Genomic DNA, 17,499 nt, shown 5'->3' with positions numbered 1-17,499 from the left:
CCTGCCAAAACAAAGAGAACTCATTTATGTTCAAAAGTTCCAAGTGGTTCAACTAAAACAAAGACATAAAAACAGCAGACTGTTTTCTTATAGATTTTACTTATACTATAAAGCAGAAATGACCTTTATATTAGGCCTACGATTATTTTAATGAGCGCACACAATTTTTTATAAAGGAAGGAAACCATGCTATATGTTTATATAGGCAAACTACATAGACACTTTTGCTGAACTACTGTCTGTTTTACTTCATAGACTTTATATTTGTTATTCCATAGAGTAAATTCTCTTTATTCAGAAAACCTTCTTTATTAGAAATGACATGGTATACTTTTGAAACTTTCTGTGTTTCTAGAATGCTTGTCAGTGTTTTCCACAATTTCCTCATTTGATAATAGTTGGCTGGAGCATTGCAGACTACATAACCACACTGCAGTTCATCAAGCTTGCTATGACACCTCACTGCTGAGTTTTTTCCCACTCAGGAAACAAACATAGCCCTCGCTTCATGGTTGTGCCTTTGTTTCTATTTTCCAAAACCAACCAAATATGAAATATTAAGAGTCCAGCTGTACCTTTCAATTACAAGAAGCCCTGTGGGACGATACCCATTACTTACAGCAGGATTTCCCCAGTCTTCCAATTGTTAACGCATCAAACATGGCCAGGGGATTCCCAGATGCAGTATTTTTCAAGCTAGGGACTGGTCTGGCATGTAATTATCAGCAGGTGGGCTTAGTCTATATTGTGTTTCCTAAAGAACTGGCTGAAGTTGAGGACCTAGATCAAGTCCAGATCAAATTTTCTTCACTTGAGGGTTTGATTACATTGTGGGTGTTGAATAAGGAGACATGCTTAATTTGCTTCCTGCAAAGCTTAGGTGGGTTTGAAGAACATGCTGACAGTGATGAGAATCAATCCAAGAAGATGTGGGAGTATACTTCTCAAAATTACAGATGTTGGGATCTCTGAAGCTCTGTGGGTGTAAAGAACAGAGCTTGATCATTCAAGACCTACCTACCAAACTGAAAAGGAATCGTTCACCTAACAATAGTCATCATTCATTCTTCCTCATGTTGTTCCAAACCTGTATGACTTTTATCCTTCTGTGCAAATTTAGTTTAACTCTTCATGAACTATATAAGGTCATTATGCATTCGATTGCTTAGCTTTTTCAATTTCACATTTTATAAAAAAAAAAAAAAAAAACTCCAGTGCACTATCATTGCCAGTCTTCCCTGGTTGTTATTTGGGGAATGAACCCAGCGCTCTGACTGGCCAAACTCTTCTTCTTTTTCTGTTGCTTTATTTGCGTGGACAGAGGCATCACCAGGTTTTTGCATAGTTTTGTGACAAATCGTACCAGTGTACTTTGAGGTCAAAATTTGTACCTGCTACACAAAATGCTTAAAGGTTGGCAGGTCTGTATTTGATTAGATTTGATTTGCAGTCCTGCACTGTTCCACATAAAACAAACAAAACAAAAAAAGAATGACATGGTTGAAATGACCTAGTTTAAGGGAGTATTTAGAAGATTATACCAAGAAAGCATTATGCTGACATAGTAGAGAAGATGTTCTGCAAAACCACAAAACACTAATGATTGTGAACAGCACACAGGTTACGTTAAGTGACAAAAGTACAATATGCAAATGTTCAGCTTTCAAATTCATGAGTAACTCAATTGTAGACATTTCTTGTTTGCAGTAACTTATCCACTTCAATAAATGTAACATTTAGGAGAGAATAAATGTTGTGTCTTCTATGATGGATTGCATAAATCTTCTTCCAATGTCTAAATGATCTTACAGTGGACAAGATATGTCCTATAAACTGTTTCACTATCCTATATTTGAAATGGACTTTGTTTAAAAAAGAAAAGAAAAATAAATAAAAAAAAATAGTTTCAAGAAATGCAGTTTACAAGCAAAACCATATAATTTCTCTACCAACATGAATTACTTAAGGAAGTCCAAACATACTGAAAAAAAAATGTCCAAGAAATTAATCTGAAAAGAAAGAAAATATTGTATGAAGCAACAAACAGGCAACAACCTTCCACCTTGCAAGTTAGACTCAGAGAATGTGAAAGTATTTTCTCTTATCTAATCTTCTGGCTCATTCCTAAAACCCCACTTGCAATATTTATCCATTCAGCTGTCATACACAATCCCAATTGGAAGAATATTGGAATTACTATAATTTTCCTTCTGCTTCCACAAAAAGGGGGCTGACTCTTCTATTTAGTGAAGTTCTCCTTATCGGCATCTTATTTCAACCTCTGTAACCAGGAGGGAGAGAGAGAGAGAGTGAGTTGGAAGGTAAATGGAGAGGGCAGGCTCACATCTGCAAATCTGCAGCCTCCTCAAACCCAGCTCCTCCAACTCTGCGCTTTGCACAGCACTGACCATGAGAGACCAGGCAGTGTAAGTGAGGGGATTTTATTCAGTAAGAGTCCAGCTCCCTGCACATCAAACTGTGGTAAATCTTTGTCTTTTCTCTCTTTAACCGGTATAATGCATTGATTCTCATGACTGTTGTATTATTTGCACTTTTTCCTTTGGCTGCAACAAGCATGCAGAAAATACTGTTTCACATCTCATTATCTTACGGGCTATCCCAATGGATGAGGTCATTATGAAAAAATAAATAAATAATGGCTTGTCTGAAATTCATCCAGGGCTTCTTGAATATGGCACTTTTTTATTTGAAAGGTGGTGTGCTGTTGTCTGTTGAATGTTGGGTTGATGCGTTCCTTTTTGAAAACATTTAAAAAGTTAAAAGTACATGCATAGACCGTCACATGCTTTGTTCTTTCTTGTCTGCAAATCTTTGGTCATGCAGACAACGAGCATGGTGAATTTATTAGTAATGGTTATCAGTTCCTGACTTGTGCCACTGTCATGAGTGAGGAATGAATGGAATTATATAACAGGGCTTTATCTAATCCGGGGTAAATGTGTGTATAAGTTATTCAGTCTAACTGAAGGAACAATGTAGCCTTATTTAACTTATAAGAGTTGTGTTCCCTTGTTGGTGATTAAAAAAGGCTGCGCAGACGAGCTGGAAGAGTATCAAAAGAGGGATTCTCCAACAAACCATTTGTGAGTAAGACATTCATGTTGATCATGTACGTAACTTGGTGGAAACTCCCTTGTAACAGCTCTGTCCTCGGTAGACTGTTGCCTTTACGGTCTTGATTATGTGAAACAATTTTAGTGGTCTTTCTGATATAAAGTTTTGGCTCTTCCAGTGAAGCCTGAGGAACTTGGCCCCCCCATTTATTTTCCCCTCATGTTGGCAAACTAATTGAACATGCCTTACAGCAGTTGTTGATTTTGGTATTGAAAAGCACCGCATTACAATAGCACATTTATAGCTGTGCAATGGAAAACAAGCAAAAAGGGACAATGGCTGCCAGTTAGAAAACATGAAGATAACTGATCCAAGAAAAGCCATACACAACAAATAATGAGCAACTACAGATGTGAAGTGAAATGAGAACCTTTCCTGGGAAACTGACTAAATAAAGCATACATATTTGGCACCCTTCCCGCATAGGATACAGAGAGGTTAACACCTCATCTGGAGGACAGGGATGAATCAGCTGTTCAACAAGGGTTTCCTGCCTCCCACATCCAGTTGGACAAAATCCATCGATGTGAAATTAATCTTAAAGAAGTATCAATACAAACACAACAAATTACTCACACTGAAATTCCACCAAGATTTAAATGTCATGTTTTGGAAGACACATGCTGAGGACACATTTGGCTAAATTTAAAGGGGCAATTCCTTTTCATAGTGTAGAATGTTTAAACATGCCGCATTCCAGCTACATTACTGTTCCAAAGCCTCCTTCGTCTTGACCTGGGACTGGAACCGTAAACTGTCTGGAGGTCCCCAATAACTTCCAAGGTCAATGAGAAGGTCATGGTGCAGAGAAAAGCCATATGGCTAAAGCTACAGGCTGGCAGACACACATGTCTTTCCAGTTTTTGTGCAGGACCTGTAGTCATTAATTCCATGAGAGTAATGGTGCATTATTTTTTTGGTTTAAAGTTGCTTTGGCTTTGTCACAGGGATATGATCTTGGTCACTGTCCACAACAACAATTTTGCTGGCAGAAAAATTTCCACTTCCAAGGAATAGTGTTTGTGGGGGCGTGGGTTTGAGCGCTTAGCATGCAGACAAGCTCATGAAAATAATGGAACGTTCCATATACCTCCCCTTGTGCTGAGCTTTGCAAAGCACTGGAGTGAGGGCTAGTTCCACCATGGCTGTCTTATGATACACCTCCTGGTCAAAGATTGGAAAACCTCAGTCATATAACTAGCCTAGGTCACAGGATTGGAAAACCTCAGTCATATAACTAGCCTAGGTCGCAGGATGTATAAAAGTTTCACTTGTCTTCCAGTCATGCTCAGATGTCTCAGCTGGTGGAGATGGTAAATTGCATTGGGAATCTCTGTTTGACCACAGCAATCAGTAGGCCAAATAACACCCCCATCCCTTCCAAAGGGAGCATTTCTGGTCTTCATTTATTATGGTAATTTTTTTTTTTTTATGTCTGCAGTTCTTTCTCTTTCTGGAAACAGCACACAGTTTCCAACAGGAGCCATAATTAGATGAAGAACAATTTCAAAATGTGACATGATTCTTCTTGGTGAGATTGCAAAAAAAAAAAAAAAAAAAAAAAAATTATATATATATATATTGTGTTCAATATAAGGAAAGTTCAATTATGATCACTTGTGGCATAATGTTGATTACCACAAAAAAAAAAAAAAAAAATAATAATAATCAATGGTATAGCAACAACATGCATAATAAGATTTTAGTGTGAATAAATACTCACCTAAAGGATTATTAGGAACACCATACTAATACTGTGTTTGACCCTCTTTCGCCTTCAGAACTGCCTTAATTCTACATGGCGTTGATTCAACAAGGTCCTGAAAGCATTCTTTAGAAATGTTAGCCCATATTGATTGGATAGCATCTTGCAGTTGATGGAGATTTGTGGGATGCACATCCAGGGCACGAAGCTCCCATTCCACCACATCCCAAAGCTGCTCTATTGGGTTGAGATCTGGTGACTGTGGGGGCCATTTTAGTACAGTGAACTCATTGTTATGTCCAAGAAACCAATTTGAAATGATTCACGCTTTGTGGCATGGTGCATTATCCTCCTGGAAGTAGCCATCAGAGGATATGTACATCGTGGTCGTAAAGGGATGGACATGGTCAGAAACAATGCTCAGGTAGGCCATGGCATTTAAACGATGCCCAATTGGCACTAAGGGGCCTAAAGTGTGCCAAGAAAACATCCCCCACACCATTAAACCACCACCAGCAGGCTGCACAGTGGTAACAAGGCATGATGGATCCATTCCAGTCTTCAGCTGTCCAATTTTGGTGAGTTTGTGCAAATTGTAGCCTCTTTCCCTATTTGTAGTGGAGATGAGTGGTACCTGGTGGGGTCTTCTGCTGTTGTAGCCCATCCGCCTCAAGGTTGTGCGTGTTGTGGCTTCACAAATGCTTTGCTGCATACCTTGGTTGTAACAAGTGGTTATTTTAGTCAAAGTTGCTCTTCTGTCAGCTTGAATCAGTCGGCCCATTCTCCTCTGACCTCTAGCATCAACAAGGCATTTTCAGCCCACAGGACTGCCACATACTGGATGTTTTTCCCTTTTCACACCATTCTTTGCAAACCCTAGAAATGGTTGTGCATGAAAATCCCAGTAACTGAGCAGATTGTGAAATACTCAGACCGGCCCATCTGTCACCAACAACCATGCTATGCTCAAAATTGCTTAAATCACCTTTCTTTTCCATTCTGACATTCAGTTTGGAGTTCAGGAGATTGTTTTGACCAAGACCACACCCCTAAATGCATTGAAGCAACTGCCATGTGATTGGTTGATTAGATAATTGCATTAATGAGCAATTGACCAGGTGTTCCTAATAATCTTTTAGGTGAGTGTAAATAAATAATAATAAATCAGTTACTATCCCTGATCAGTGTAAACCTTTTTTTTTTAACTTTGTCATGTTGTCATGACAACAAATCATCTTAAATTGGGAACTGACCATAAAAATGATGAGAACCTTACACCTCAAGTAAGTAAGCAAGTTTTGATAGAGCAATTAATGAAAGTGCGTTAATAAAAATGTAAGCTTCACAGTTCTGCTTTTAAATGCTATAAAAAACTCTGTGACACCACTGTACGCTCAAGTTTTTCTTTAAAAAAGGTAAGCACAGGGTTTTATTTTTTTCACAAATGCTGCTTATTCTGCTTAACGATCTCAGAACCAGATCAGTAAAGGCTTAATGTACAATTATGCCATTGTTTGAATTTAGATGTTCAAATTATGAAGTATTGCATAATATGCTTGTTTCTCATTCCAGTTATTAAAAAAGGTGACATTCTCATTCTCAGAGAAAAACATTCTCTGGTTTTCATATCCAAGCCAAGAAATGCACAACCATCTTCATTAGCATGGATCAAATTAACCACATTGTATCCTGTATCGCAACCAATGCAATAAAATTGCAGTTCAACTGTTTTGGTTGAGATGTTTATATTGATTATGAAAAGCATGCCATTCATTTAACAAAACTATAAAAACTAAACATCTGCAAATCCAATGGCATTGATATGAAGACATCTATGAAATGCATGTCTTATCTTCATTTCTCTTCAGGTGCTAAACTGGAGCTTGGTATTTCAGGAACATGGGTTGCAAAATGAGATCCATGCATTTTGTGCTTTGGTGTCTTTACTTCATGCTCCTTCACTTGTTTTGCACAGCACAAGATGAAGACATGAAATTAAGTAAGCGTGCTTCTCTCATCTTCATTAGTGTATGTTGCATGAAGACTATTGACTATCACCTAATGATGCAATGTTCATTGTGGCTGTCTTAATACAGAGCAAATGTAACAATTTCTGCAGCTCCTTTAGAACAATTTGATCATCCAATTAGGAACACAAGGCAGACTGTCGATAATTTGATAGAACTTTGTCAAGGGTCTAAACTGTGCTTTGCAGTGTGAGAAAGTCAAACTTATGCAGGACAAAATCTCATCTTCGTTCCTCAATTTCAGGTTGTAGGACAGCACCAAGTGATTTAGTATTCATACTCGATGGATCATGGAGTGTGGATGACATAAACTTTGAGATTGTCAAACGTTGGCTGGTAAATATTACCATGAGCTTCGACATCGGTCAGAAGTTCACCCAGGTTGGGGTGGTGCAATATAGCGATGACCCCTTCTTGCATATACCCCTAGGAAAACATTTTTCAAGCAGTGACCTCATCAAGGCAATGGAGTCCATAGAATACATGGGTGGGAACACAAACACAGGGAAGGCCATAAAGTTTGCCAATGACAAACTCTTTGCCTTGTCTGAGCGAGGTCCGAATGGCATTGCAAAAATTGCTGTGGTTCTGACGGATGGGAAGTCACAAGATGAAGTGCTAGCTGCTGCAGAAGCTGCAAGGAAAAAAGGGATAATTCTTTTCGCAATTGGCATTGGTTCTGAGATCGAGGAGGGAGAGCTCAAGGCCATTGCCAACAAACCATCCTCAACCTATGTTTTTTATGTGGAAGACTATAAAGCTATTGTAAAGATCCGTGAAGTTATTAGGCAGAAGCTGTGTGAAGGTAAGTCTCCATGTACTGCTCCTCCATGTCTTTAAGCTTTCATATTAGATTTTCAAATTCATTTGTATAACAACAATGAAATGACACTGTTTTATGGTCTTTAGTTTCCTCAGAGGAGCAAGCCTTTGTAGCTTTACCATGTCATTTAGCAACGGAGACAGGTTTATGGCTTCTCCATGTTTGAGTTGCATGCATCATTTTGAGCCTCACCAACATGGCTGTAAATTGTCCAAAAGTGTGAAATCGGGATCATTGCTGAGTGTGTTTCAAAGATTGTGACATCAATTACCAGCAAGCTTACAAACAAGCCAGTTCAATTGTTTGAAAGTTATGCAAAAGGCCAGTAATTATGAGATGTTTATACACTGCTTATCCAATTGTGGCACATATTTTTAACTCAAACCCTGGCAGAATGTCAATCATATAATGGACGGGATTCTTGGCTTTGAAACCAAATTAAACCCTGCGGCTCGTGACGATAAATAGATTTGTAAAGACGTAAAATGATCTGTCTGTGCAAGAAACTGAACAGTATTTATATTGTTTTTTTACCTCTGATTTTACCGCAATGTCTGAACTGTCCTGAGCACACACTGAGTGCATTGTCAACAGCTGGTGCCTGATGCGTCGTCTTCTTCTTCTTGCTTTACAGTGGATCACAGACTTATAAATGCATTACCACCACCAATCTCTCAAATGGACCATTGACACTCTATCTACAATCTCGATTAGATAGGTGGCGGTAATGCACAAATAAAAGTATGTGATCCACCGTAAAGCAAGAAGAAGAATTTGTTTGAAAATAAGACTAAAAATGGCTGAAATTGTTAGTCTGTTGTGTTTTTTTTACTCTCTAAGCCGTGAGTCCCATCCACTTACATTATATGACTGACAGACTGCAACAGTTTGAGTGAAAAAAAATCTTAATTTGTGTTCTACTGAAGAAACAAAGTCACATATCTTGGATGCCCTGGGGGTAAGCAGATTAACATCAAATTTTCATTTTTGGGTGATCTGTCCCTTTAAGTCTGAAATGCGGAAGTAGTAGAAGTGATCAAATGCCAAACCTGATCATCATTGAGTCATGAAAAGGGGAGAAAGTATTTCTCAATGCACATTTCTGTTCTAATAATGGATCAATCTAATAATGGAAAAAAACAGCCCTCCATAAACGTTTGCTTAGACTCCTGAAACTCAGGATAGAAAGTTCTTCTGGACACTGGAAAAGTTAATGATTAAGGCACTTTATGAAAGAAGAGGTCATCTTTTATCTGGTGTTTGCAATGGTGGGGACATTCTTTAGTTGGGCTGCATATTTGCACAATGTCAAGTGTTCCACGCCAAGGTCTTCCTACATTTTTTTTTTGGTCTAGCCTCCTACCCAAGTAAAATAAACCACTACATTCCATAAATAGTTAACCCTTTCCAGTCATTTTTTCCCCTCACCATTGCACATATTGATGTGATATTAATATTAAAGCTAATTAAATGATGAGAAATGCTTGGTTAGCCTTATGTAGATTCATGCATTTTTTTTTTTATTGTTGTGTGGCAATTTATCTCGTTTTCTCCATTTAATGTATCATAGAGACTGTATGCCCAGCAAAGATTCCAATCAATTCTCGAGATGAGAAAGGATTTGACATTCTCCTCCATCTCAACTTGGCTAAAAAAGCTAAAAAGACACAAGGATCTTTTGATGGCAGCAATGCCTACCAGGTGACATCCCGAGTTGACCTGAGTGAGAGCACTAGGTAAAATCACTTTTGGTATCAAGCCTCTCTGTTCTAGGAAGTATACTCTGTTCAAAGTGAAACCGTGTCTTCATCTTTATCTCCATAGGATGTTATTTCCAGGCGGACTTCCACCATCCTATGTTTTTGTGGCCACGCTGAAGTACAAAGGCTCTGTGGTTATGGAGGATTGGGATCTATGGCGGATACAGACTAAGGATGAAAAGCCTCAAATGGCTGTTACTCTGAATGGTCTAGACAGAACAGTGATGTTCACCACCACAAGCAACACACCAAGTGGAACTCAAACTGTGGTCTTCACTAAAGCACCTGCTAAGGTAAATACACATTGTCAGGAGAAATAATACATGAACTCTCAGTGCAGTGCCACTGATTGAGTTTACTGAAACATTCTTATCTTCCTCATAAAGTCACATTTATGATATATTAATTTAATGTAAAAATTTTAAATGGTATAAAACTCCATAATCTGCATTCTGCTTTATGTATTTTACAGAAACTATTTGATGAAAAATGGCATCAGCTGCGTCTTCTAATTACAGAGGAAGACATCACTCTGTATGTTGATGATTTGGAAATTGAAACCTTGGCATTGGAGCCTCCTGATGGTATTTTTATTAATGGAAAAACACAGGTTGGGAAGTACGTAAGCAAAGAAACAACTGTACCTGTAAGTACATTCTATAGACCAGTTATTTTTTTTGTCACAAGCACCAATAATATATACTTGTTTACTGAACATCTCACCTAAATCTCATTGAATAAAGTTATTGGTGATATGGAGATGTGATGTTGAGATGATGCGTGCCCTTTCAGGGATACTGAAGAGTGGTCAAATTTGTATATTTATTTGGATTTTAATAGTTGAAATTAGCTTTCTCAACATCATTATAAGGGAAGGGCAACATCAACCCTTTAAACTTTGAGGACATCACTAGCAGATGCGACTACATTTCATGCACCATTCATAGTGATCTCAGTGGATGAGCAATGTATTTGATGCACCATGAACTTTACTGTGTTGGTGCACGATTCACCAGTGCTCTTTGTTTCTCACACACGCACAAAGAGAGAATGTGAAACATTACAACCACATGAACTCACACATTAAATGTCAAGTTCATTCAGAAATAATCAGCCTTTAAAGGTGCTTTCACACTTGGTTTGATTGCTTGGTCTGAACTCAAGTTCGATTGACCCCGCCTCCCTCTGTCTCCATTAGATTGTTGTCCATTGAGTTTTTTGGTTCAGAACCACAGTATGTTTGCATCATTAGAGTTGCAGCTGTTTACCCCTGTTGCTAGGTAATGACTGTGTAGAAGATGGCGAAATGAATGGATACTTGATTTTGAAAATTTATTTTAGTTTTCAAAGTACCAAGCCAGAACCCCTTGTTCACATGAACTGTACCCTAGAACACCCTTTTCAGATGGAATCAGGTATGTTTTGTGGGTGCACGCTCACATTATCCAAATGAACCGAACACTGACGTCAAATATACTCCAAACGTATTAGTGTGAAATCCCCCTAAGGCTAAGCAGAAGCCATTGCCGGATGGTTCCTTCAGTAGTGGTTGGGAATAATGCATTAGCAGCAGTCTCGATGGCTAATGCTAACCTAGTACAATCTACACTCAAATAATGCTAGATCAAAAACGACCAAATCTAGGTCGTTTTGGCCAGCCAGCACTGGGTAGTTTTGACACAGCTGAGTTGGGTTAAATGTGACACAACATTCTGGGTTGTTTGATTTAACCCTAGAATGCCTGAAAGTGTTCATTTTTTCAGCCATTTTTAATTTAGTCTTAGTCTTCATATTAGTCTTAAGTCATATTAGTCTTAGGTTTCAAATGTACTTTTTAATAATCATATTTATTCAACCGTGTCCTGTTTTTGTTTAGTCAAGTTTTACTCTATGATAAATTTCTGAGAATTTTAGTCTAATTTTTGCTGTACATGAGTAAACTAATACTTATACTACTACTACTACTACTACTACTACTACTAATAATAATAATAATACGAAAAATAATAATAATAATAATAATAATAATAATAATAATAATAACTATTTTATTATTATAAGTTTTGCCCAAAATTATACTCAAAAAGATTATTGTATTGTATTTTTATATTTCAGATTCTGCACTATGAATTCATGATATTTGGCAACGGCACACATGAAAACGTCTCAGGTTACGAATGTAACCATGGTTCCCTGAGAGGGAACGAGACACTGCGTCCTCTGAAGGGACACTATGGGGAACACCTCATCGTGACCCGTGTCTGAAGCATACTTTGAAAAACGCCAACGTGTTGGCCGTCGACAGCCTCTGACGTCGCTACCGGCGCGATTATAAATACGCGCCCGTAGGACCCGTCACTTATCTTCTTCATGAAGCTTGCGGAAAGATTCCTTTAAAGGGATACAGCTAAGAACCTGTTTATTACCAAGTCTTGCCTGTCACAAAGGAGGGGCTCTCGTGGCACTCTGATAGAGCAGCTCGTAGATGGAATGGCCCAGAAGCAGAGCAATTGGAGGACGGAACGTGCAGATGAAGCCTCGGCCATGCCTGTACCACGGCGTCCAGCCCCAATGGAGCTGGATGAGTCAGAGGAAGCCAGAGGGGATAGGGCGGCGCTCTCTGGAGCTGCAAAACCGATCCACCCAGGTCTGGCCAACCTCTCTAACTCTGCTTCAACACCTTGGTGCGAAGGCGCCATTCCCCGAGCCTCAGCCCCTTCTCAGCAGGATGTCTGCTCTCACAGTGCGTCTCAAAACAGTATGTACACTTACCACTTATGTGGATTCCAGACAGTGCGCAAAGTGTTAACGTGCACACTGACCACCATGTGGTTTTGAGAAAGTACACAGGCTTAGCGTGTGTACAGAAAAGTTACCTGACAACCACTGTATGTGGGAGCTCACCTTCAGAGACCTGTGAAGCCTACTATCTGATAACCACAATATGTGGGAGCTCACCTACAGAGAGGCCTAGAGAGGCCTACTACCTGTTACCAGATAACCACCTCAGTGGAAGGTAACATGGAACTCGACTCCAGGGAGGCCTGTTGAGGCCTACTACCTGACAACCACAAACCGTGGGAGCTCATTTTCAGAGAGACCTGGTGAAGCCTACTATCTGAAAAACCACAATATGCGGGAGTCCATACAGCCCCTCATGTTGAGGGAAGCGATGCTTGGGTTGTATAACAAATACACACTGGTTGAATGAAGCCCAAGGAACCTCGGGGCTAATCATTTTAAGAAAGGGAACGAATTGGAGCGCGTAACCCTTACCGTACAGGATTTTAGAAAGTGAGCAGAGCCTTGTGTGCACACTTACCACTTACGTGGAGTTGAGACAGTGCGCAAAGTGTTCACGTGCACACTGACCACCATGTGGTTTTGAGACAGTACACAGGCTTAGTGTGTGTACAGAAAGGTTCCTAAGCATTGCAGAGGCGCTGGATCGCACGGGAGAGGCGAGCTCCAACCCTCAAGCGAGGGGAGCATCACCTGAGGCAGTACATACAGAAGGACTCCATAACTACCACCTCCCCGGATGCGCCAAGTGTCCACGGATATCCATGAAAGCATGGACAGTGGCAGTGCTGTGCCAGTTCTGATGATCAGCCAGGCTCCTCGGGAGGGGTATGGGACGAGCAACCGTAGAGCACTTGCTTCCCGCACGCGGAACTCGCTCCGCGGTGGGTGACGCACCCTGGGGGGGACGAACCCACGCGGCACGGCCGCCTGCCGAAGCCCTGTGATCGTGGCCAGAGCACAAGGCTGGAACTGAGCACTGTAAAGGAAACTCACAGAGTTTGTTAGTAGACATATAACCACCAGCAACATAACACCCATAAGCAGAAAGGGTTACATACTCACCCACCCTCCTGTACTGGAGTCCCGCTTTACAGGGCGCCCCCTTTTGGTCCGGACCGTCAGTAAGGTGGTCGCTATGAAAATAGGACCAACCAAAAACATAACCGGTCCAGGATAGGAGACTGTTATGTGAGAAACTTTCCACCTAACCCCGATCAGGTGGAGCGCTGGTGGCTCCTCGTGACCCGCGATTCCTCTTGTCCCTGCCCTCAGGTGGGGGAGGAGTGCGAGCCACGACACTAGCCTTCTGCGCCCGTCTTCCTCGCGATCCTCAGATCGTGATGGGCCAAGACCCCTTTGTTGTTCGGGCTCTGCTGCTGCGTTTGATTTACCATTTAAGCGGGATGTATCCTGGAAAGGCTTAGATGGCAAAGAGGGGAGATTTTAGAGAGGATGTTCCCCCACTGAGAGATAGCTAGCCAGCATCTCTTCTACAGGGGGGAATCCTCTCATAGCCGTTCTCGTGCATGCCATCGATATCAGCATAACTCGTATGCTGAAACCGATGGATGCGAGATAAAAACGGCCTCTTCCATTCCTTTTCGACTTCTGCACGTAAGTCAGGCAAGAATGGGAGGCTCACCTGGGCTGGCGGGCTATGGTCAGATAAATAACACTCATCGAGGCTACCTCGCGACGTTACCCTTCTGGCACGCTTCCATGGCAAGTTTATTTTATTTTAATGTTTTTTTTTTATTTTTATTAATTTATTTTTTATTTTGCCGCGGCATGATCCATAACCTCTAACAGCTCCCCATACGCAGAGCAGCAGAAATGAGCGGCTCAGCCTCAGCTTCTTCGCCACTCTCAAATATCTCCTGCTCTTTCTGGGTAGAACCCAGCAGAGCACTAACTTCAGTGTCAGAATGGGTTAATGACAACGCATCTTCCTCCTGAAGTTCACTCTCGTTTGCCATCGGAGAGTGTGAGAGGAAAAGTCCCTCTCTACACTCCTCAGCGAGATCCACCCATGATCCCCACGAGCTCATTCTCCTCCGTGCCTCGGCAACGGCGGGTCCTGAGCCGCGAGATCCAGATGACAAACAAGAGCGGAGCTTTTTCACAGAAAGACGCCCGCAGTGCGCGCAGATTGCCCCCTCAAGGACATTGCGCGAGTGCTCTTCGTCCAAACAAGAGACGCAAAGACTGTGTGTGTCATCAGGTGTCAAATAACGCTGACATGGATGTACACACTGTTTAAACGCCTTGCTAGTGGATGCCATGATAACAATAATAGATCGCTCTTACCGTTCTGGTCGTTTCTCAGATGCATGCTTCAAACAAAACAGTCAATGAAGACGAAGAAGATAAATGACGGGTTATACGTGTGCGTCTTTATAGTCACGCCGGTAGCGACGTCAGAGGCTGTGGCCGGCCAACACGTTGGCGTTTTTCAAAGTATGCTTCAGACACGGGTCAGGACGAGGTGTTCCCCATAGTGTCCCTTCAGAGGACGCAGTTCGAAGTTCTCTTGACAGGGAACTTTGTTTTGTATCTGTCTGCAAAGATGATGCAAAGATACCTTTTACTTAATTCTTGAGAAATGTGGGTAGTGAAGGTTCAGACAGGAAAGTTATTTAAAAATTAAAACTACGTTTTAAAAGTAATACATTTATTAAAATAAATATAAATAAATAAAAAAATAAAATAAAATAAAAACCTTTTTTTATGCATATAAAAGGGACGTAAACAAAGATGTTTAATATATGAAAACAAATCAATGTCTCGGTTACATATGTAACCCTTGTTCACTGATGGAGGGAACACACACATTCATGATGACATTAGAGGTCTCACGTGTGGAAGGCTCAATCACCTCTGAGTTTAAAAGGAAAGGCCATAGAAAATTGGAGACTGGATTTTGCATCCTCAGGCTTACAAGATACAGTATAAGGTATATTCAGGGTTGTGGCAAAGGTACATAACATCTCCTCTCCCCAAATCAGGGAATGAGGGTTACATACGTAACGAGATGTTCCCTATCTGTCAGGGACTCTACAGTTTGAGAGAACGGTTCTCACATCCCTTGTAAGGGGGAATGGTGAAGCAAGCATGACACCGAGACAGTTCTTCTTACCACTTACCTATTAACCATGGAAAGAGACTAGCTCTGTGCTTAGGTTGTAGAACCTTGCGAAGGTGTTTGGTGTTACTCCATACCAAGAAAAGAGATTCTATGCACAAGGGAGAGTTTGCTCTTTTCCTAGGTGACCAGATGCTGCAATTGGCTGATGTGCTAGAACACCAGGTAACTGTGAACAGACAACTGTTCTCATGACTCAGCTATGATTAGGATCCTAATGCTCACTTCCCGTAATGGAGCAAGGGTTCCCTCCTTGACTTTGGTAAAGACACAGGCTAAATTAAGACTCGTTGATCCAGGATTGGCCGAAGGCCAAGGCTGTTTTGGGCATGATGAAGTAAGGGTGTAAAATGCCTGGTTCCTCTTGGCTGGATGGACAGGCTTGATTGTGTCTTTTGACAGTAGGATAGCAGTCTCCTTGTGCAGCACAGGGGCATCTTTGAGGAAGTGGTGCATTGCTCACTGTTAACCCATGAGCCATATAACCCAGAGGAAGAGGAAACTGTTCTTTTAATGAAAATGTGGGTACCACTGGCCGTTGAGCCAGTGGAGGAACAGAATGAAGAAGAAACAAAAAATTATCCGCCCAGCCCACCTGGACAAAGAGTGTTGGTTCCCTCACCTTTGGTTTGCCCATGTCAGGGTTACCTCATTGTTTTTGTCATGGGGTGAAGAATCACACGACAGCAAGGAGTGCAAAGTAAGACCCCGGAGGGTGGATTTATTTGGGTGAGAGAGAGTTCCGTGGTCAGGAGTGAGAAGTGCTGGTGCGCTGGTCGTGGTGGTGTCCCAGGTGCGGCGTGTCCGTGTGTGGGGGGTGCTGATCGGTCACGAGCTTTCTGCAAGGGAACACAGAGACCAGCATTAGCATCCAGTCTTCTGGAGTGATCACTCACTTGTGTATTAGTGGCAGCGGGCTTGATTGACCGCAGCTGTGACCGATCAGCCGGTGATGAGGTTTCGAGGTGCTCGTCGTACGTTTCCAGGGCGACGCTGATGAGGCCTCGGGACACGCGTCACATCTTCATAAAGGATTTAGCAGCCTGGAACACGGGGGACGCCACGTTCCTGGAGCTCGACATGCCAGCTTCATTGTAGTCTCAGTGTAGTCCTTTTTTTTTCTTAAACTCAGAGGTGATTGAGGTTCCCAAGTAAGACCCCTTATGTCGTTATGACTTAACTTGTGACCAACAGATAGGGAACCCAGCTTCCTTACTCAACAGTGCCAACCTTCTCAAAAATTTCAGCTAATTAGTTTGAGTTAACACAGACATTTTTAGTAGTGGTAGAATTCATAGTATTTTATTGTCAGTGTTTCGGTCATCACTCCTAGCCTATAAAAAAATATCAATCAGTTTGATTGACTGATGTTTGTAAAAAGTTTAGTTATGCTTTCAAATCATCACATATGAGTGTATCGTTTTGAAAAGCTGTTATTTTGTGAAGAGGAGCACAATCCAAATAGTTCTTCATATATGAATGTATATCATTTTTCATTCACAGAGGCTGGAATAAAAAATTGTGATTCTATATTTACAAGGTGTGCCAAGAGGGCTGAAGAATAACATAATTTTGTGTATGTATCATGTAAATTATCATGTAATTTAAATGTTAAATTGATTCACTATTCTTTCTTTGGACTACAAACATCATTAATTCAAACAAAAAAAGTTTTAAAATTATACAATTTTGGGAAGGAACATTTTTGTAATGGAAGTTTTTGGAACTTTTGTGCATTTGTGATATTTTGACAAAGAATAAACATAATATTGAATATTTTCAACATGTGCAACTCAGCAGTGTTCCTGTGGAAAAGCAGACAGCATGTCATGTTGACACCAAATGTGTTTCATATGTAACAGGGAGCACCTTTTCCCCAGTCCCAGACCTTGATTTTTTTTTTAATTACCTGTATTTCTCTCTCTTTCTCTATATTTCTGAACAGTTTGAAATACAAAAACTCAGAATCTACTGTGACCCTGAGCAGAATAACAGAGAAACTGCCTGTGAAATACCTGGAGTTGTGAGTACCAGAATCTTGGTTGTTTCTGTTTTGGCCTATACAAATATGTTCCACAAATTAATGTCATATCGTATTAAGA

The 17,499-nt window shown here is 40.8% G+C and overlaps 1 protein-coding gene across 2 annotated transcripts in view; it reads left to right on the top strand.

Moving 5' to 3' along the window:
- The first annotated feature begins 2,369 nt into the window (after positions 1 to 2,369).
- The window catches only part of LOC113113076 (collagen alpha-1(XXI) chain), an 87,709-nt gene continuing 72,579 nt past the window's right edge, over positions 2,370 to 17,499 (top strand). For both annotated transcript variants that reach the window (XM_026279232.1, XM_026279231.1), the window contains exons 1-7: positions 2,370 to 2,481; positions 6,709 to 6,839; positions 7,112 to 7,672; positions 9,261 to 9,426; positions 9,515 to 9,743; positions 9,923 to 10,096; positions 17,343 to 17,420. In XM_026279232.1, the coding sequence (XP_026135017.1) occupies positions 6,740 to 6,839; positions 7,112 to 7,672; positions 9,261 to 9,426; positions 9,515 to 9,743; positions 9,923 to 10,096; positions 17,343 to 17,420 (1,308 nt within the window). In that variant the 5' untranslated portion in view covers positions 2,370 to 2,481; positions 6,709 to 6,739. The remainder of the gene's footprint in view (positions 2,482 to 6,708; positions 6,840 to 7,111; positions 7,673 to 9,260; positions 9,427 to 9,514; positions 9,744 to 9,922; positions 10,097 to 17,342; positions 17,421 to 17,499) is intronic.

This window comes from Carassius auratus, chromosome 13, assembly GCF_003368295.1.
Source record: "Carassius auratus strain Wakin chromosome 13, ASM336829v1, whole genome shotgun sequence".
In the NCBI taxonomy this organism is placed as follows: Eukaryota; Metazoa; Chordata; class Actinopteri; order Cypriniformes; family Cyprinidae; genus Carassius; species Carassius auratus.
The sequence above is the reverse complement of the archived record's forward strand: the minus strand, read 5'-3'. Positions and strand labels throughout refer to the sequence as shown.